The sequence below is a fragment of the Vespula vulgaris genome, chromosome 6 (assembly GCF_905475345.1).
Source record: "Vespula vulgaris chromosome 6, iyVesVulg1.1, whole genome shotgun sequence".
Lineage (NCBI taxonomy): Eukaryota > Metazoa > Arthropoda > Insecta > Hymenoptera > Vespidae > Vespula > Vespula vulgaris.
This window is the reverse complement of record NC_066591.1, coordinates 323222-344177: the sequence shown is the minus strand read 5'-3', so window position 1 is coordinate 344177 and position 20956 is coordinate 323222. Positions and strand designations below refer to the sequence as shown.

At 38.4% G+C, this 20956-nt stretch overlaps 4 protein-coding genes across 8 annotated transcripts in view; 1 reads left to right on the top strand and 3 right to left on the bottom strand.

Annotated features, from left to right (window-relative positions):
* The window catches only part of LOC127064590 (elongation factor Ts, mitochondrial), a 28310-nt gene extending 8999 nt beyond the window's left edge, over window positions 1-19311 (top strand). The window contains exons 1-4 of one of the 4 annotated variants that reach the window (XM_050995849.1): window positions 344-364; window positions 17880-18035; window positions 18127-18655; window positions 18732-19311. In XM_050995849.1, the coding sequence (XP_050851806.1) occupies window positions 359-364; window positions 17880-18035; window positions 18127-18655; window positions 18732-18955 (915 nt within the window). In that variant the 5' untranslated portion in view covers window positions 344-358 and the 3' untranslated portion in view covers window positions 18956-19311. Of the gene's footprint in view, window positions 1-343; window positions 365-17412; window positions 17467-17543; window positions 17807-17879; window positions 18036-18126; window positions 18656-18731 lie in introns of those variants that run through there. The other 3 variants (XM_050995851.1, XM_050995850.1, XM_050995848.1) reach the window with 3 other exon arrangements.
* On the bottom strand, window positions 136-15454 carry LOC127064568 (dynein axonemal heavy chain 7-like). Its single transcript, XM_050995778.1, has 29 exons — window positions 15185-15454; window positions 14807-15111; window positions 13823-14651; window positions 13336-13716; window positions 12824-13260; window positions 12613-12728; window positions 11100-12485; window positions 10795-10992; window positions 10580-10711; window positions 9428-10483; window positions 9190-9363; window positions 8950-9122; window positions 7858-8863; window positions 7525-7713; window positions 6366-7444; window positions 6010-6201; window positions 5710-5936; window positions 5273-5643; window positions 4921-5101; window positions 4533-4831; window positions 4291-4455; window positions 3957-4197; window positions 3600-3889; window positions 3498-3515; window positions 3411-3431; window positions 3085-3322; window positions 2870-3021; window positions 2512-2793; window positions 136-2436 (listed from the first exon to the last, which is right to left on the bottom strand). Exons 1-29 carry the CDS (start codon window positions 15391-15393, stop codon window positions 2230-2232), a joined length of 10554 nt encoding a protein of 3517 aa, XP_050851735.1. The 5' UTR covers window positions 15394-15454; the 3' UTR covers window positions 136-2229.
* On the bottom strand, window positions 15542-17297 carry LOC127064585 (dynein axonemal heavy chain 7-like). The gene is made up of 5 exons (XM_050995841.1): window positions 17050-17297; window positions 16663-16969; window positions 16220-16567; window positions 15988-16137; window positions 15542-15895 (listed from the first exon to the last, which is right to left on the bottom strand). Exons 1-5 carry the CDS (start codon window positions 17295-17297, stop codon window positions 15623-15625), a joined length of 1326 nt encoding a protein of 441 aa, XP_050851798.1. The 3' UTR covers window positions 15542-15622.
* Window positions 19312-19315: 4 nt separating the features above from the next.
* LOC127064598 (uncharacterized) lies at window positions 19316-20701 on the bottom strand. Of its 2 annotated transcripts, none has more exons than XM_050995868.1 (4): window positions 20136-20701; window positions 19966-20069; window positions 19656-19883; window positions 19316-19583 (listed from the first exon to the last, which is right to left on the bottom strand). In XM_050995868.1, the coding sequence occupies exons 1-4, from the start codon at window positions 20170-20172 to the stop codon at window positions 19428-19430; spliced, it is 525 nt and encodes a 174-aa protein (XP_050851825.1). In that variant the 5' UTR covers window positions 20173-20701; the 3' UTR covers window positions 19316-19427. The 2 variants fall into 2 exon arrangements, with proteins under 2 accessions (XP_050851825.1, XP_050851827.1); XM_050995870.1 differs by having other exon boundaries at window positions 19966-20066.
* Between the last annotated feature and the right edge of the window lie 255 nt (window positions 20702-20956).

Below are 20956 nucleotides of genomic sequence, written 5' to 3'. Positions count from 1 at the left end.
GGAAAGAATGATGGAATATCGTTTTGTAGAAGGGACGTAGGAGAAAGGACGAAGATTAACGAGACGGGGACGAGAAAGAGGGAAGAAGCTGGAGTATGAGAGATAGATGGAGGGAGAGGGAGAGAGAGAGAGAGAGCGAGAGAGAGAGAGAGACGTGCGAGAAAGGGGAAAAGCCGAGATACGGGGAGAGATCAATACGGGGTCGCTAGGCAACGAGCCTCCGGCGATCTCGGTCCGGGTAGACAGGGTGCCGCCACCGAGGTAACACACACACACGCGCGCGCGCGTGCCACCCACTTTTCCTCCACCTCGATACTGCCACGACGCCCGCGGCTCTTCTATCTCTCTCTCTCATCTCATGGCTGTATGTATACGTCGCCTCGCCTTCGAAATCTCTCCCGCACCTGCCTTTGCCCTCTTGATATCCCCTTGCAATATTTACGATAACGATTTGCATAGGAATTCACGTTTTACCTGAAAAAGCAAGGTGATCATTGTTTCGATGAATCAAACGCGATCGTGAGTCGAGTCGTTATAATATTTAAAATCAATCGAATTTGATAAGTCTTTCGATATTGAACATAGATGAATTTTAATTTCAACATGATATGTTCCTTTGATAAATGTCGTATTTTGCATGAAATACCATTTTGATGAAAATTTAATCCGCAAATTGAGAAATGTGTAGTTTTAGTCATTATATTGGATAGAATATCAAGCCCAACTATGTTCAATTTATGTTTATTGCGATCGATATCGAAACAGTCTTTCTTCTCTTCTCTTCTCTTCTCTTCTCTTCTCTTCTCTTCTCTTCTCTTCTCTTCTCTTCTCTTCTCTTCTCTTCTCTTCTCTTCTCTTCTCTTCTTTACTCCTCTCTTCTCTTGGATAAAGATAAACCCCTGGCATAACGTTTTCTTTTAATTTTATATCCTTTCGATAGTTCATGAGAACCAACGAGTGATCACGTTAGTGATTTTTCACGGTAAAAGACTTTAACACGGATCGACCGTCCTGCAAAGATTTACGATAGGGGAGAAAGGAAAAAGTATAGTCCTAAAGGTGAGAACCAATCGAATAGGACGAATTCGGTGGATGAAATCGAATCGAGCTTTTTTCTTTCGATCCATCAATCGAAGGTCCATCGCTTTTCTTCAGAAATAAGTTCAGAGAATAAGTTCAGATTTTGTGAATTGGAATGACTGAAAGATTTCAGCATCGATTGTAGGTTTTAACGTATAAATCGTGGATAGTCCTACGACGTCGACCGATCGAACAAAGCTTCGTTTTGTTCCGATGTGAATAGTGAGTCGAGTTCGATGAGTTCTCCACGCATCGGGGATAAGTTAAGCTCGTGTGCGAGTTTATTCGTCGGACGGGCACGGCTGGATTTAGTTGGATGCAGCTTGCATGAAAATGTTGAGTTTATACGATGGAAAGCCGTTCGATTCGCGCGCTCGATTCGTCTTCTTCGAACGATGGCTTTGATGTTGCAACGAGAGCTCGAATATCCTCTTTCGAATGTAGAGAAAGAGATATAGAGATATAGAGAAGGATAGAGATATCGTCTCACTGACGCATTACCTTTTGCAATATTTTCATGGGAAGCTGGCCGTGCGTATTGAAAAATAGGAATTTCCTCCGATATTTTTCAATCGTCATATCCGATATTTTCGACAAGCATTATGTACTAGCAATCATCGCGAAGCGCATATTCCTTCGAAAATATACTATTTCTTATAATAAATAAATAGACGAATAAAAAAATGCTATAGAAGAATATAAGTAGTTGTTCTTCATCTCGAGAAGGTAGCGAGGAAAGAAAGGCACGATGTTTCGATCGAAGGACGTCAAGTGTGAAGCAGCAAAGGCTATTTTTAATTGCCGATAAAATCCATATCGTCGCTTCGGTACACCCTTTCGGGTACACCCTTACGCGTGAATTCTCTTCGTCGTTAGAGCCGGTCAACGTTACGTCTACGTGATTGTGCATGAATGAAGTGTAAACAAAATTGAAGGCTTCTTTCAAGGCCTTCAATCCTCTCCTTTTTGCTTCGTTTCTCTCTCTCTCTCTCTCTCTCTCTCTCTCTTTCTCTTTCTCTGTCGCTCTCTACACATACGTACGCGTACGCGCGCGCGTACTTATTAAAAAGATAGAGAGAGAGAGAGAGAGAGAGACAGGGAGAGAGAGGGTGCATTATAGAAGCCTAGTGATCCCCTTTTCCGCTTCCGTTAATGCGACAATTGGCATAGCATGGCAACGCCTCTGAGTATCCAATGCTCCGATGAAAGTTCCGTCGGGAGCCATATAGCGATTACAAAGTTCGTCGAATGTCCAGTCGTCGAAAGTACACCCCTTCTCTCTGCTGTCTTATAAACTGGACAGGTGTAAGTATTTCTTTCCTTTATTTCATCCTTCGTCTTCGGGATGAACCATATCTAAAGCATCGTCATATAAATCATATCTACAATTCTGATAACGTTCGTTGCGTTTTAACGAGTGATATCACTTACGTAAGGTACGTCTTCGTATAAAATTTTTGGCAAGGATTCGTCTAATTTCATAGTCGTCATATTGAAACGAGCCCCGTCGAGAAATAATCCGTAAACGTAAACCCCATCGTTAGGAGGTACTTTGAATGACGTTTCTTTTAACGGTTCGAAATCGTATATTAACAAATCTATAGGAATCTTGTACTTTCTCGCATAATTTTGTCGAGCACCGGTAAGAAAAGCTTGGGTGAAATAAAATCCAGAGATCCAAAACGTTACTGGAGCACCTTCCTCGTACCACGTCTGTTAGTCGAATAGAAGAAACGATTTAGATCGTTGTAAATAATGTACGTACGTAAAATTGCATGCGGATGATCACCTCGAGGAAAGTCAATCTTCTCAAGAAATCGAGGATATAACTGCCAAGTGGTTTCAACGAGGGATAAGAATTTCTCATCCATATTTCCGGTATTCTTCCTATCATTATCGACGTATATACCTCTTCGAGGTCCGGGTTCATGATCAGAAGACCTAAGGTCAATTTCACGATACTGTGAAAGAGTCATCGAAGCGCGAAACCGATTCATCGTATACCTTTAATCGCTTTCTGAACGTTCACGACACTGTTCCTAATCGTTTGTAGCAGCTTGTTGAATCTTCCCATTTCTTGAACCAATACCGTGTTCATACTTTCTTCATACAATGTAGGATATTTTTTCAGTGCATCCGTGAGATCAAAATCTTTTGGTAGCTTTGACAAAATGTCGTTGGAGACGGAGAAAACAATATCGTCTGGCAATATTCCTGTATCTACTTCAGTTTCTGCTGTATCCTTCGTGTAGAAAACGTATCGCATTTATTAACGTTAACCCGACAATTAGAACATCGATACTGTTTCTAAGATCAATACTCAATTTTACCTTACTCCTTAATTTCTTTATCTAGCGCACGCAATGAAAAAAATATAATTAATACGTCTCATGTTTCATTTTGCTCATTAAACTTACCTTTACTTCTTCGGATTCCTGTAGCAACATCAAGGAAAAATTGTAATGAATTCTAAACTACGATAAAACTTTTACGTTCGATTTTTTTGTTTCGCGTTATACCTGAGTAGTCAGGATCGATGTAAACATCAAATGTGTTTCCTGCTGATCCTTTATAATGTCCGCGTTCTCGTTCATACCGAAAATGCTGGGGGCAGTTGCCATAGGAAGCGATTTAACGTATTCGAGAAATTCTTCGTGTTTATCAACTTGCGGCACATAATAAATACCAGTTTCATCGAAGGAATAATTTTCTATCGTTATTGATTCCTTGCAATAGAATTTCTCTAAAATCGTTGATAACGTTCTCCTATCCCATTCGTCGGTTACACGTCCACCGTAGTTACATTCGCCTTGAAAATAAACAATAATCATCTTCTGATCGTACTTGAAAACAACTCGTTTGAATCGTTATGATACCTGTCAAATATTTCAATGCAGTGAACTGAACATCTTCGTATTGATCCAAAAAAATTTTCAATTGAAGAGCACTGATTCTGAGATCGGTCTCATTAAATTCATATTGATTGTTCCAACCGATCGGACCGAATTTCCTTCGTTCCTGTACAATCGCATGAAAGAAGCATAGGCAAAATAAAAGTTTCTTAAAATTTTCTATTTGCCTCGACGTTTCGAAAAATTCTTCTTCGGATATGGGATCCTGCATACATTTGTTAAAAAAGTCATATTTGAACATCAATACGATATTGTCGCATTGCTATCGACTCTGTGAAAAATATAATTTCGACGTTACTTGTAAGTAAGACCTGATGATATTAGCACGCAATCCTTTAGGAGGTTCATTGGTCATCTTAACTCCATCTTGAAGTATGCTAACCGGAAAGTGATCAACTGGATAACTAGTCAGCCATAATCGAAAATCCGGGTGCACTGTTTCGATAGTGAAATTATCGCAAATCTAAACAAATCTTCACGTTGATTTCGCATTTCGAAAAAATATACGAAAGTGACGCGAGGACGAGTAGGATCGTTCACCTTTTCCAAATTTGGCATGAAACTCTTAGCAAGGTGACAATTTTGTAGAACAACCCAAGTACCATTTTTCGTACCCTCGTCGATGAGTTCTGTAGCGATAACACCTTGTCCTTGACCAAGGGACAAGGAAAAAAGCCTATTAGCTCCAAAGCCCTGATCGTCGGCGAATTTCAATAAAATTGCCATAGGATCGGCACCAGGTGTAAGGACGAATATAAGGGGTATACAAGAATGCGAATCCGCGAAAGCAGCTACCAAATCGAATGTTGGCGGCTCGATGAATTCTTGTCCTAATTGTTCTACAAAAAAGAAAAAGCGAACAATATTCGACCGCGGAAGATCTTTTTAAGATTACTTTTATATTTGTTTTATTAAAACGTTCAGTTACCTACGACGAAATTTTGTACAACGGGTACAACTTTGTCAGGTCGTATACATCGTATCACCAGCATTCTTTCGAACAAAGAAAGTTTATCATAAGGTGCAGGAAAAGTTAATTTTTCAGGTTCTTTGTTATCAAATATGAACTTCCAAGCGTCGATGTTTTCGACGAAAGCATCTTTGATTTTCTGTCAATATAAAAACTGGCGGATTTATCTGATACATACGTATATTTTTAAGATACATGACGGTGGACGAGTCAATATTGGTTCGAACGAAAAAATAGATAAAAATTAGTTCCGAAACTTGCGCCGTTTTTTAATCGGAAAAGAAGCAAGGATAAAAACGTATGCTCTTACCAGAAAACCCGTAACTTCGCTCAGGCGACACAATTCATCCCAGGACTTTGCTGGAAGCCATTTGGTAGGATTTTCGAAAGGGTTCTCAAGACCAACACCGCCTGTTAGCAAAAACATCCATTGTGCCATCGATATCTCGCCTTCCTTGTTCAATAGATTTACCACCAAAAGCAGAGAGAAGAGAAGCTTATCTTTCTCAAACAACGACCGGCATATGTTCACGTAGAGCGAATAAGTGAAAAATTTGGTGAGATCTTGCAATCGTTGCTGTATATCTTCGACTACTGGAGTATTTTCGATAGTATGTTTAAAGAGATTGACGAACCAAACCAAAGAATATTGATACATCGGATCGATATTTGCCAAAACCGCTGTAAACGTCAACGTTTTCTGTCGTTAGTTTCTGCGATACGAGAAGATTTGAACAAAAGCCTTACCGATTGTAAAAAAGAGAACGGTGCTATAAACGGCGATAGACGTGTATTGCAATCTTGCATCGTCGATAGACTTTTCGGTGATCTCGGCAACTGCTTGTTTAGCTTGAATCTCGTCGGCAAGAGTTTTCGAAGAACTGAGTATGCGAATCGCCGTTTCATCTTCGAGAATATTCTCCTCCGAGGCGGATAATACTTCCAATATCTTGTCTTCTATTTCCTTTAGCATTCTACATAAGATAATTGTTAATAATGATTTTCCATGTTATTTACAACATAATGTTGTCTTTTGATACATCATACTTTTTATTGGCTGCACCCTGTATGATCAACTGGTTCTTTTCTGACTCCAAATCCGGCCTCTCTTTTGCAACGACGATACCCAAAAGTTGATCTTCCAGTCCAATAGGAGTAATCATAAAATTCAATAAAGTAACTTTCACTACTACTTCAGGCAGATAATGTGGGTTGCGTAATTTCGTGGTGATGTAAAATCTGTGATGAAAAATGTGTGAGTGTCTTGTACATAATATATCGAAAAACTTAATAAACCGACGCGATGGAAGAATGAAATTTAACGATCGAATTGCATGGATTTCTATCCAAAAGTTTTATTGCTAAAGAATATCGTAAATTCGCAGGTAGCTGCACGAACGTACCGGAATTTATCGGAATACTCGATAATGGAGTCCCCGACTTTAATGCAAATCTCACCGCCAGATTTAAAAGTCTGCTTCAATAAAAGAGGTTCCAGAGCGGCATCCAATTCTTCGCCAACGTTCTCCAGTAACACAGGTTGACCGAACTGTATGGCGTTCTCGAGAACTCTCATATAATCCGATTGGTCCAATTTAATAACGTTAATATTGGATGCCTTCTCCATATTCTTCACCCACTTGTTCGCTTGACTCTGAGGATCGATCATGAGTGGCCATCGTCGAGCGTTCGTTACGATTATTGCGTTATCGATCGAAAAGAGATCACTCGGAAGACCAAAAATATTCCACGATCTGATCAGGACAGGATCACCAAGGACTTGAGTCAACTGATAGTCTTCCGTGCAAATCACCTTGAGATCCATACAAATTTGTACCCAGTTTTCAATTTGTTTCTGCCGATATTGCGTCGTAAAGACACCCAAGTAGGCTACAATACCGGATCCAATGAGAATGTCACCGGTTAATGAATAGTAACGTTCTCCCAAGACCTTAGCAGTGTCGGACCATCTTGTATATTCTCCTCCCAAACCACCGATCAATTCTTTGGCCCTCCTGAGTTTTTCTTCGCAATCGAGAACTTCATCGTTCATGGCTTTATATTCGGCCTCTCTTTGAGCCAAAAGCTTTTCCAACTTGGCCAGTCTTTCTTGCACCTCTTCCAGTTGACTCCTCTTAAAGCTCAATTGTTTCATAGCAACAGCATAGTCACCTTCCGCTCGAGCCAACGCTTCTTTTTTAGGCGCGACGATTTTAGCGACCTTGTCGTATTCCGACAACGCGATAACCCATCTACAGAGACCCTCGCAAGCCGTAGAAACGTGCCTAACCCTTTCAGGATCGAAGTCCGGATTTGTCAAAATGGTCGTACGTATCTTCGTCATTATTTTTTCTGGGATATTATCTTTGTCATAGAGTAAAAGCGACTCTAGGAATTTAATATCCCCTAAAATTCGAAGAGAGGCCTTCCAATAATCTTCTACGATTCCTTCTGGCGTGCGAACTCTATCCGGCTTGACGTCCTGTAATATATCCTTTTTCTTATTCAATATCGCGCGTTAAACTACCGCTCGAAATATATAATAAATAATATATGTATGACCTTCAGTACGCAAACAGCCTCCATGACCAGTCTCACACCGGCCGGAGGACGTTTCATGGATTTAACGATCTGAATATCCTGAGATGTCAGGGTGTTCAGAGCGGCATTCGCTGCATTTAATATCGGCATAACTTCTTGCAAATCGGCATCGCATTCCGCACGTATCGCATCTGCCTCCGCAGCAACCACCTGCGTTATTTGAAACAACAGACGTGAACGGAAAATCTCATTAGGACGGATAACGAAAAGCATTGATGCGTTAGGAACAAAATTTTTGTGCGTAAACAACGCAATATCTAGCGTAAAAAGATGTTAAATAAAAAATGAATTTACCAAAGCAGCTTGTTCGTCTACTTTGACGACTTGTTCCATCTCGCTAACTTCCTTACTCTCCTTTTGCACGTCAAGAAACATCATTTCGACATCTTTGGCAGCAACTATTAATTTCGGCTGCAAAGCCACCAGTATCTCTTGCATTCTCTCTACCTGTTTATGCGTACTGTCTAATTTTCCAAGGCCCGCTTCGTATCTTCTTTTACTTTCGAGAATTTCTCTCCTTTTCTTCCCTAGAAGATCTTTGAACGTGTTAATTAATTCGAGGTAGGAGGTGGGCGTGACGTAATTGTATCTCCTCGCCTTCTTTAAAAATTCCATTGAAAGTTCCTGCGTGGACGTATGAAAGAATTGACACATTTCGATGCAAGCATTGCGTTCTTCGACCGGCATTACTATATCCTTTAGAAATTTGGTAGCCACCGCGAGAAGCGCATCCTCCGGCCAAGGTTGGAACCAATCGATCGTACAACAGTTGACTAAAGCAGGAAACTTACGAACTCTTATTCGGAAATTCTCACCGATTGGTGACATCGTCACAACCACGTGCAAATGCTCTCGAACTGTCTGTACAAAGAAGTTGAAGAGAGCTACGGGACTCCCATCGGTTTGTACCGACCTGTCTCTCTGCCTATCGATTTGTCGCATATTCTCGCATATCTCCGATTTCTCGTCGAGAGCGAAAAGATTCGGAACTTCACCGGAATTTAGCAAATTGCTCACATCCTCCAGAAAAATTTCCTCTTTGATCTGAGTGTCCATAAAGAGAAATGCGGTGTGCAGATCGCTCGCAGCACTTCTCTTCAAAATATTCTTCAAGTCCTCGTGCCACTCGTGGAGACCATACTGTTGAGACATTTCTACTTGAAAAAGGTCATAATCCGAAATGTGAACGGCCAGTTTCGTCAACGATTGCCGACCGGAACCACCGACGCCAATGAGCAATGCGTGACTTCGAGGCTGCATCATTACTCGGCAAATCTTTGAAAGATGTTCTATCGCGAACCTAAAAAAAGCATCACACGTGGGATGGGTCGCAAGGTGTACGACGCAACGGTGTACGATCTTACGTAATATAGAAAGAGATCTAACCTGAAGAGAACGAGATTCATGGGTGTCCTCGATAACTCGTTATATTCTGCCAGATAATCTTCCACTATAAAAGCAAGTTCATCCCAGTCTTCCACCTCTGTGTATAATTTTTTATCAGCCAATGGATCTTGGAAATCGCAATAAATTAAATTCCGTAGTTGCAATTCCGTTATCTGATAATGCATAAAGGAAAAATAAATTAGAAACGTGACGATAATTTTTAAATACTACATATTTTACTTCAGTTTCAGATTCTTCAAGGAGATCCTTGAAAAGACGTTCCATTTTATCGTCCATATAATCTCTCAATGTACTGTTTATCTCTTCGACCAACCATCGAATGTCACTGTCATCCACAAGACGATCCCCGTAAACGCGAAGGACTTCGTGAACCCACAAACGTTTCATTCCCGTCTATGAAACATGGTCGTGCGATTAGGTACTATAAAATAAATCATTGACATAGGTTGTCACTTACTAGGCTAGAAATCGATTCGGGAGTGGAAAGCAAGATGCCTTGAATGACTCTTGAAAAATCACGCAGATTGAACAGATAATGAGATTTAGAAGGTATAGGTAGAAGATTCTGCCTAGTCTTTTTGTAAATGTTCAATGTAGCGTTAACGATGTAATCGACGCAAGAATCAAAAAGAGGTGGAAAATCTTGGCCTCTCAAATGCCAGAACATGATTTTACTGAAGATCGTCGTCATGACCTCGTCGTCGAATTCGGAAATGCCTAATGTAACAAAATGCCTCTTAAATCTCGGCGTAACATCGAGACCGGTCGCCGGTGGTCCCATCGCGCAAATTAATTGAATATCCATCAGCTTGATCGGTGCCACTTCCTGTAGATCATACCAGGACCAATGATCCAATAATTGTCGAAGCAACTCGATGGGTGGCTGAGCACCAAATTCTTCTTTCTGAGGCATAGAAATGTCATCGACGAAAACGACGCAATAAGAACCGGGTGTGGCCCCATACACTCCTTTCCTCCTTCTATCTAATTTACTCATAATAATATCCTGCGTCTGATTGGCCGTCGTTTGTGCCGAGAATATTACAAAGAGCGGCTTGAATATCTCAGCATCATTCCTCTTCAGAAGAAAATCCATAATGTATACCGACTTTCCTGTACCAGTCGGACCAACCAGAAGCACAGGTTTATGATGACGTATTAAATATCGAAAAATATGAAAATATCGTATCGTCTCGACGGTGGAGACAATTATTTGATTTACTGGTATATCTCGTGGTATCGGCGGAACATCTTGCAGATCATCCACCCATGGTTTCCACTTTCCTTTACCTTCTTTTATAAATTTATAGTCGTAAACCAACCCGATAAGTGGTATAACAGAGACATAGGGCTTTTTTAAATCAGGTATTTCGTCGGTTATAGAAAAACGTTCTCTGATGTGAATTGGGAATTCGGTAAATAACAAAGCTCTAAAAAGTATGTTGAACCATTCTCGATAATTTACCATCAGCGTTCCGCCCATCGCCCAAATACACGAAAATAAGAAGCAACCCTATGATAGGATAGACAATAATAGGCAAAAATAATATTCTTACTACCTTCATGATGCATGCTTCAACGTGCGCCAATATGAATAAAAAAAGATTACCTCTATCTGAGACCTAACATCCAAATCCGATAATGTTTGAATATAATTTTCGTCGTAAAAATCGTCCATGAAACAATCAAAAAAATGCATAACGGATTTCGTAAGATTAGCATCTGGCATCGTAATTATTTCCTGATTGCGACAGAGAGTTATCGATAATTATAGATATTAATCGATCGTGTACAAAAGTGAAAATCTGTTGATCTATTGCCTACCTTAGCTCCAACACGACGTATTAAGTGTAAAAGAGGTGGACAGAATCTCACGTACATTTCCTCCAGATGATTTTTAACGTGTTCGTTGATCGAAGGAGGAAGCGTGTTCATCCAAGAAGTCAATAGCGGCCTCCAGCCGAGACTGACCGGTTCCATGTATATCATACCACATCTCGATACAGTAGCCGGAGAGGCGACCTGAGAAATAATGAGAATATACATTTTAACGTGAAATTTTATCAAATATTTAATTAAAAAATTTAATTTAAACGTATCGAATACCCGATGTCAACGTAAAAACGTACCTCCAAGTCCATGGGTTCAAAAATCAAATTCGTCGTGGGCGCCAACTGAATAATTTCTCCCGAAGTGAGACAGAGCTTTTTGTTATCATCCAGTACGGTGTTCATATTTTCGATCCACAATGCGTCTACGGGCCCGTCAAATACCAGCCACTTTCTGTTCTCGTTAGTAGAAACCGCAAATGCCCTATAACTAACGGCGAGCACTCCATCGCTCCACTCGTGAGAGGCAGGGTCAAACTGACCATAGAGTTGACCCATCGTGATAGCCTTAGGATTGATGACGGTAATCTCCACTCGATGCTCATCCATCAGTCCACGATCCTCGAGCAAACCCAGGCAATCGGCCAACATTCTGTAAGCGGTAGTCTTTCCACCAAAGGGTAAGCCAACGATCATGAACCCATGTCGAACGATCATCATCTCGTAGATCTGTTGTATTTTTACAAGAAATATGTCCGTGCATTGAATATTCGCTGCCTGACAGGCGTCTCTAGTGCACTGGTTAATATGCGTATAATCTGGAGTAGGTAGCACAACGCCAGGAAATAAATCCGAAGCTATCCCTTCGAAAAGTGGAAGATCGTGAACGAGGAACTTTGGGAGATTAACGTCCAAGATACTCCTCAATATTAATATATCTTCTGATTCCTCGGGATATCGCAATTTCAAATTTCCAGCAGCAATTAGAACCGACTTAACGGCCCTCATACCGTAATCGTAATGATGTTGACTGCTAAGTTGCTCGGAGCAAAGCTTGTAAGCTGTAACGATTTTAACAGCGAGAGGTCTTCCGTTATAGAAACCGTAAGAATAAAGAGTATTTTCGGCTATGAGCGCATAATCGGGTACCATCATGGCAACCGGTCGGAAGAGAGCTTTCAAGTTATCCGGTAATTCCGATCTTCCAGCGTAACCAGGATTCATCGTGATGAAGATAGCACAGGTAGGATCTAAAAAGATCTCCGTTCCCTCGAAAATAATCTTTTCGGCGCCGGCATTGACAGCACGTTGTATCGTTAAGATTTGTTGCGCAACGACCGAAAGGACTTCGAGATCGATGCGATTGAACTCGTCGAAGCAAGACCAAGCACCGCAAGAAGCAATACCTTTGAAGAATTTACCAAGAGCTAAATAATCGAGACCCTCCGAACAATTGAAGACGACGCATTGCTTGGCCATTGCCTTTGCCAAATCCTTTGTGGTTTCAGTTTTTCCCGTTCCTGCTGGTCCTTCGGGCGCACCACCCAAATGAAGACTCAAAGCACCGAACAGTGTACGATAACATCGATCGGTCAATGGTGTGATCACTAATCTCGATGTATTTCCAAGATATTCGTAACCATATGGTATATACGAATTTATCATGTAAGCCCACATGTTTTCGTCCTAATTGAAAGAGAATTTTCAATATATCGATACATACGTTATATGTTGTATGTTGCACATACACACACACACACACACATGTTGATTTAAATAAGCGTATTGGGATATCCATCTATATGCTATTTACCATCCAATAATAACGAAGTTGACAAAGCCATCTGAAATCACTGTTTTTCGTTACTTTTTCCTGACAGAGATTTTCGAGCACATCCTTCCCGTGAACATCCATTGTAACCAAAGCTTCTAATATTTAAGAAAAATCGAAATATCAAAAAACGATAAAGTTTCATGAAAATCAAACATATATTGCGCATTGAATGTAGAATCCATTTGATTACCTAGTGAAATACGATTCTGCTTCGATAGCTTTCCTCTTATTAACGATATGATGTCATTTAATTCTGTTTGACTTTGATTGAAATAATCGCGTAAACCGTCAATACCACGTAACATCCCTTCTTCGATTTGCTGAGTCCAATACATTTGTCCAACGCAGAGAATCGTTTGCCCGGGCCAATCTAAAACCCATGCCACTCTTTCCTTTATGAAATAAGCATCTATCGCGTCTTTTACGACTTGCCGTATGCTTTGTCGCATTAGTTTTTCCAGTTCGATCAACCATTTCTCGACTTGACCTCTTGCTGCCGTTGTTGATATCGTATCTGTCAAAGGTACCTCTTCGCCTTGGGATGATATCATTGCTAACACTTCGAGTTCTTCGTTGAACTTTAATTTGGCTATTCCTTCGAAACATTTCTTCAAGTGTGGCTGAACTCTGTATCATAAGATGAATATATTTCAGCGTTATATGACAAACCCCGACGTGTAAACGAATTGTTAAAATGCTTACCTCATAGGATCTTTGGTCTCCGAAAGTATTTCTAATAACTCGTCATTCGACAAGAAGAAAAAACGGGGAAAGAAGAGTCTTTTCTTCTCTAAATAATCATTAAGACCTTTCTGAATTAATTCGAGGAAGGCAAAACTTTTCTTCAGCCTTTCCAACATCTTATCTATTTCGATGACGTTTAATACGCGAGGATCGACTTCGACATTTTTCATGATATCGCGCCACGTCTTGTCAACTGCTGAAAATTTTCGGCCTTCCTCCGGCATTTGTTGTTGAATATCGGGGGATGAAAAGATCGGTTCTAAATACATCCAGATAGATTGAACTTTCAACCACTGATCCAAAATATCTTCCAATAAATGTAGCTTGTGTAACCATTTCCTATTAGGAATAGAGAAAATGATGGAATTATACACACCTATATCTCCTTTCATCGCGTGGGATTTTATCTATAGTTTATAAAAGATAGACAAAAGATCGAACGTACAGAATTCGTGGTTCAAAAGGCTTGATTTGCGGCGCATTTCTAATAGTAATCGCTTTCATGATATGATCATCGAGCAACAATTGTATCTCATCAACACTTGCAAGCACATACGTGCCAGTGTCCTTATAAAGATTAATAGTGAAAGCTAAATCTGACCACTCTTTTTCCATCCTATCCATTGCCTTCTCTAAATTGTTCTCCTTGGTAGCATTCTCGGATATATCTTCAAACTGATCAATATATCTGTCCAAATTCATATCAAGTATTTTTCCAAGAGTTAGATCGGCATCAAATTTTATAGGGATATCAATAATAGCCGAAATTTGAACCCAATGACGAGCCTTTAATCCTGGATTACCGAGCGTCAAGATTATAGGCATACGATCTTTAAAATCTTCTATTTTTTCGAGTACCGCATCAGCTAAATTTCTAGATTCAGGCTCTATAAAACTTTTTTCCAACTTATAAAGCGATCTATAAGCTTGGTCAACTTCGTCGTTAATAGTTTCTGGATCGTAACTACCGATCGTGGAGTTTATCCATTGGTCGTGTTTGGTAAGGTATTCGCAAGTAATATCGAAGAGTCTCTTAAAAGGTACCAATCGATCAGCAATTTTTTTACGAAACGGATATTGAGTTATCTCCCAACCAAAGGATGTCTCTTCCTCGTTGAATTTGTCGATCTTCTCCATAGCGGCGATCAACTTATTCTCCAAGGTCTGAGCCTTCTTTTGATATCGGAACACCTCATCGATGTCCCCCCAATATTGAACTTCTTCCACCTGTTCGGCATACGCTTGCAATTCTTCTTTAAATTTTTGATACCTAACTGTTCAAAAAGATGCAACGGAAAGTGCATTCATAATTAACGCGAACTCCCTTTTTACTACGAATTTTACGAGAAAAATGTGACTACCCTGTATTAAGTGCAAGTTTAAGAAATAAAAATTATCATGAAAACTTGAAAGAAAATTAAAAGCGCACCTTTAAGAGCGTCTTGAAATTCTCGCATCTTAATCTCGACCATCAATCGATTATCCTCTAGAATCTCGGGAATCTTATGATACCATTGGAAGGCAGTGTTATTCCTATTTATTTCTTCGTTCGTCAATAAGTGATAGTTCGAAAGAAGAAGAATATGATCCATTACTGTCTGCAGTTCATCTTCTAAATTCGTCAGCGTGATATCCTCGATTTTTCTTACATAAGCGATCAACTCCATTAAAACTGCAGTGTTTGCTGGTTGACTCAAAATATTATCCGTTATTGTCTTATATTCTTGTATAATGCTATAACGAGTATTAGAACATTTCCGATCGATATCTCTTAAAACATACATTATACATAGAATAAAGCACATACTTTTCCGCGATATCCTGATATATAGTAACTAAATGATTAATTAGTGCATCTTTGAAATCAGTAACTTCATTAACTAAAAATTCGATGAATGTCTTGAGAGAGATTTCGAAAAATTTTTCGAACATGGTCTTTTCAATTTCTAACGGTATATTTACTGCAAGTCTGTAATAGAACTCAATCTTCTCTTCGTAATTTGTTAAAGTATTCATTTGATCTGCCAGAAAAAGATTTACAGCTTCCTTTTCTTGTTCTTCATAAAGATAGCTAAACCTGCGATATCAAGAGATTAGAAGATCTATTCCATAAAAAAAGCATTTATTACTATAGTAATTACTCGCTCAGTTTCACTAATTTCTCTTCCGGAACAAGCCTTAATCTTTCAATCAAATCGCAAATTTCTTTTTTCAATTCTTCGATCATAGTCTCTGATATGTTCGGCTAAAAGAGTAAAAATGAAAAATCATAGTGTTTTCTAGATAAAATAACAGCCTCTCTCTCTCTCTCTCTCTGCTTCTTGAATACCTTAAGAAATGTTTGCGGACCGCCCCAACCAATATAAAGTTGAGTTTCGAGTCTTTCGAAATTTTGCACCGTCTCGCAAAAATTGTCTATAATATTGTAAAACGTTTCTTTAAATTGTTCGAACGTCGGTTCGAATACCAAATTCTTCGATTGTATTACTAAATTTATTTTAAAAGTAGGAGTGGAAGGCTGTTAAATAAAGAAAAATGTTAGGATAGTATTTCGTAATAAACGATGGTTCTTTGCATAAACGTCGTTGAAAGTTTAAAGGATGTACTTACCGCGCACGTAACGATGTATTTCATAAAATCCTGAAGGGTTTTCTCGCACACTTCCAACAGTTGAGACTCCATCAACGTTGCAGTGCAATCGAAAAATCTTTTAAAGCGCTTACGTTGCAAAGGACTAGGCACGAAATTCTTCTTATTATTCTAGAGAAATGAGCTTTTGGCTTATATTTGAATAAAAGATATATTATATATTATATGACACAAGAAATTGACGTTATTTTACCTCGAAATATATATTCTGTATACCACTGTACCAAAACTTATACAAATGGCGCTTCGCTCTAGCGATTTGTCGAAGGATTAAATTCTGAAAATCTATTAAATCCCAACTCTCCTTCTGCGAGACGATGTCTTCCAAGTTAAATAGGCGAAAAGTCCTGAAAAATAGATGTAGATGTATCAATGTATTCGGAATAAGTGGAAGCAAATCTGTAATTACGTACTCGTAATCGACGAACCATTGTTCCAAAGTCATACTCATGCATGGATTTATCAAATGTATATTCTTTTCTAGAATATATCTGTATCGTTCGATACATTGAGTATCGACTCGAACCACCGGGGTTTCATCCTACAATACAATCATCGTCAGCAATTTTCAACATTAATGCTTTCCTCGCAGTACGAGAGATGAATGATCGATTCTCGTCAAATTTATCTAAAAACCTTGTAATGTAGATCTTCCTCGTAAGGATTCAACAATGCTGATTCTAATACGGCCCTCTTTATATTCCTCGAAAAATCTTCTTCTATTTCCATCAACAATTTATTCGTGTAGTCGACGAATCTGTTGAGCAATTTATGCGGAACTAATCTCAATATTTTATTCAAAACACTCTCTTGAATTCGTGCTATTTGAGTCGTATCGACACCGTGAGAGATGTAATAATAATATCTATTTATACTTTTGTCGATCTGTAAATCCTCATTCATTTTCGATAATTCCGGCTTCATTATCAAGCCGACTAAATATCTATGAACGAAATAAATTAAGCTATTTTATTGTGAAAAGAAAATTTGTGAAAACGATCCGACAGAATTTTATCAATTTACCTACGAAATTTTTCCTTTTTAAATCGACGCATCGTGTACGATGTCTTTCGTACGTTGGTTTGTTCGGTTTTCTTCTTTTTGAATTTTGTACAATCGATCAATTCTTTCGGTAAATGGAATAACGGTTCTACTTTGCTATCCATCAATGTAGACATATTCAAAAATTCGGTAGACTTCCTCTTTTGCACTTTAGTATCTCGGATTTGATCGATACTTTCGACCGAGCATTTACAATCCATTTTTTTCATGTTTTATCTCGACCAACAATTATCTGCGAGAGAAAACGCAATATTTCCATCATTCAACGAATGATTTTATTTCAAACGTACATACGATTGCTAATTTTAGTTCCTACTTTGAACACGTACTGTACGAGGGCGCTGCCTACGCTCTTACCTTTATCACGAGCAAAGCACGGTGAGCGTCTTTATCCAAATAATTTTAATTTATCGTTCGTTAAAGAATTACAATCCTTTAATAGTCTTTCCCAGGTGCTGCATGATGATCTCTCGAAAATGATCGTTTTTACTTCTACTTACTTAGAATACTTCCCTTCTGTACGAACTCGGTATTGAATATAGGTAGAAGCAACGACTTCAATTGATTTCAGTTTCCAGGCAACGAAAATCATTGATCCGTAAGAAAGTCGTAGATTAATTTGTCTTTTTAAGAAATTACGGATTCAACTTTGCATAGTTGCAATATTTTATAAAACCGACATTTTATTACTTCGTAAATATCTTAGGAGACTTTATAGGTTAAGTTACTTCAATACCACCTTACTTTCCTTACGTCATTTTATCGTAAAACTTAATATTTGCCAATTTCAGATGATTTCTAGCCGTATATTTCGATTCGTTCATACAAACAGTTTGCTATGGCAAACCTCGAATAAGTCGCTTCTAGCAAAACTAAGGAAAAAAACTGGATATACATTTGCAAATTGTAAGAGGGCATTAGAAGTAAATTCCAATGATATTACAAAGGTATTATAATCCCTTAAGAAAGATAAAATATTTTTGTACTCGCTGATTTTATTACCTTACAACAGAATTTTTTAGTTTTTCCTTACTGTAGGCAGAAGTATGGCTGAAAGAGCAAGCTCAGCAGCATGGATGGACGCAAGCTACAAAACTGCAAGGTAGAAGCACTACCCAAGGTCTGATCGCAGTGATCGTAGAAAAAAATCATGGTGCACTCGTAGAAATAAACTGTGAGACAGATTTTGTTGCGAGAAACAAAAAGTTTCATGGACTGGCAGAAATCGTACTGGCGACAACATTGTCCCATGCAAAGACATTGAATAGTAACGACGAAGTGGAGAGACTTTCGTTGGACATGGAAACTTTAAAAGCATTACCTGCAAACGATGGAAAAACTTTAGCAGATCATTCTGCCTTAACCATAGGTATTATCGGTGAAAATATAACTTTAAGGCGTGCTCTATGTATGCGAGTACAGGGCGACGCAGCGATATTCGGAGGTACGCATCCAGCTCCTATGAATCCTATACCTATATCTTTTGGAAGATACGGAGCACTAATAGCCGTCAAAGGTAAAGAGGATAAAATGATACTTGGAACTCAACTTTGTCAGCACATCATTGGTTCGTAGACGTTTTCTTGAACCATCAAAGTACATACCTGTTAATAGCAGATATATATTATTTCTTATCTCGACAGGTATGAATCCATTCAAAGTAGGAAATAATATGGTGGATCAACCAAACATAGACGTGGATAATGAGACCTGTTTAATATATCAAGAATTTCTATTAGATCCTAGTCTTTCGGTGCAACAAGTTCTAAGGGATGCACAAGTAGAAGTCTTAGATTTTGCAAGATTCGAAATAGGCGAAAGAATGAATGGAAACAAGTTGCTAGATTCTGTCGAAGTTTGTGGTTAATATTAAAACCAAACGATAAAAAATAAATTTTTCAATATAAATCGTTCTTAATTTACAAGTACTTCTACAGACGATCATTTCAATTGCTTTTCCATAACAAACTATATGCTTTTTCTTTTTAATCTTGAAAATGAAATGAGTTAGATTTTTTACTTTATCAAAAAAAGCTTTTAACTTTTAAACTGATTAAAAATGGATCGAATCATAGTTGATATATAACTAACATAATATACGAAAATTCTTACGTCGTGCTTTATGTTTTTGAATCGAACGAACCTGTAAATCGTACATGTATAAACGTTATAAAACAATTTATTAAAGACATTAAAATATATGATATATATATTAATAAACAAGGTATTCGTTAAATCATTATTATTTTTGTGAATATAAATAAATATAAAAAAATATAAATTATGATTTTTATCAGATGATTCTCATGAAAAAAATACTATAAATTTAAATTTCTTTTTCACTGAAATCTTTTGAAGTTCTGCTCCGATATACATAAATGCGTAGAATGTTCTGGCTGTTGTTGATTATTCGCACGCTGTCCGGACTTCCAAAGCCACATTCGTGAATCTTTCTTCCAATAACGCGCGATATCTTTTGATGCATATTTCGTACCCTGTTATCAAATTATATACGTATAGATTATCGATTGAAAGAAAAAACATTTTAGTGTATATAACGACAGTGCCTGAAATTTTAAAATTTCAGGACCCTGAATGACCAAACGGAAGGATGGGATCTCTCTAGTTTGAAAGCCTGTGATCATATTTTCAGTTTCGTGATCGTATAGAGGATCAGTCTGTACATCGCACGTTCTTTGAACTAACTCCGTACTATCTTTAGAATTTACATCCAAGTCCAGTTGTTCAAAAGCAGATGTAAAACTTTTCGATTCTTTGCAATTAATGAAGCTGACCTATCATCGAAGAAGACAATTTGTCAAACTTATCTGAACAGTACAACTGAAAGATACAACGAAGATTTTCGATTGATCGAACCTGTACTTCTTTGGAAGAAACGCTGCGACCAAGAGTACCGGCCAAACTCACTTCACTTTTCGTTCTGGATAAAAAATTACTCTCGTTCCAAGAAAAATTGTCTACTGTTCGCGAAGAAAGAGATGCGCGTTAAAAATTTGTCAGAAAGGAACGTTTACGTGTCGAAATACCGTCAAAGTAGTCGTTCTCCTCGTTTTGCCAGTCCATCGGACCCTACTTTGTACGCCGTTCGACTATGAAACCCTACATTTCTTCCTATCCAAATGGACCAAGATGGTTTCTCGTTATTTTCTCGCTAAATGTGCTTCTTACCAGGGTCCATAACGCAATTCTACTGTTTTCTCTTCTTTTTTATATATAACTTCGACCGACTAATCGACCGACAAAATCGTTCAAGGATCTTTCCTTTGTTTTAGAAAACCAAATGAAATTAGAAAGGGGATCCTAATACTTATCTACTTATTGCAATTATTTATGCGATTATTAATTAATCGCATCTACAGATCGGCAACATTTTATATTTTGTCGATAATGTAGCTTGCGAACGTTATCTATTAACGTTATCTATAGGTCGTTTATCACCTTTCGCTCGAAGCGTACAGCGACTTTAGCGACAGGTATGAACGCAAACGAGCCATAAGCGCGCGTATATCGTATCGATGTATAAACTTGCGTAGATTATACCTCTTTCACGTATACGTGACAATCGGGTTAATGTGAGTTAAAGTAAGTAGTTTAGTAACTCATACCTTTCAGTCTCTCGTATTTATATCCTTATTTGACGATGAAAAAGTCATCTTCTCGTTTAAATCTTCATCTTTGAAACGAGATCTTGTTCGTCAAACTCGGTCAAGAATTTCGCCTGGATTCGTGTTGGCGCGAACCATTATAAAAGTAGAAATGACGAACGGCGTAATAAAAAAAAAATTCATTGTCCCCAATTGGTAGGCAAACCATTCTACAGACACGTATGTAAGAAGAAGTTGCCTAC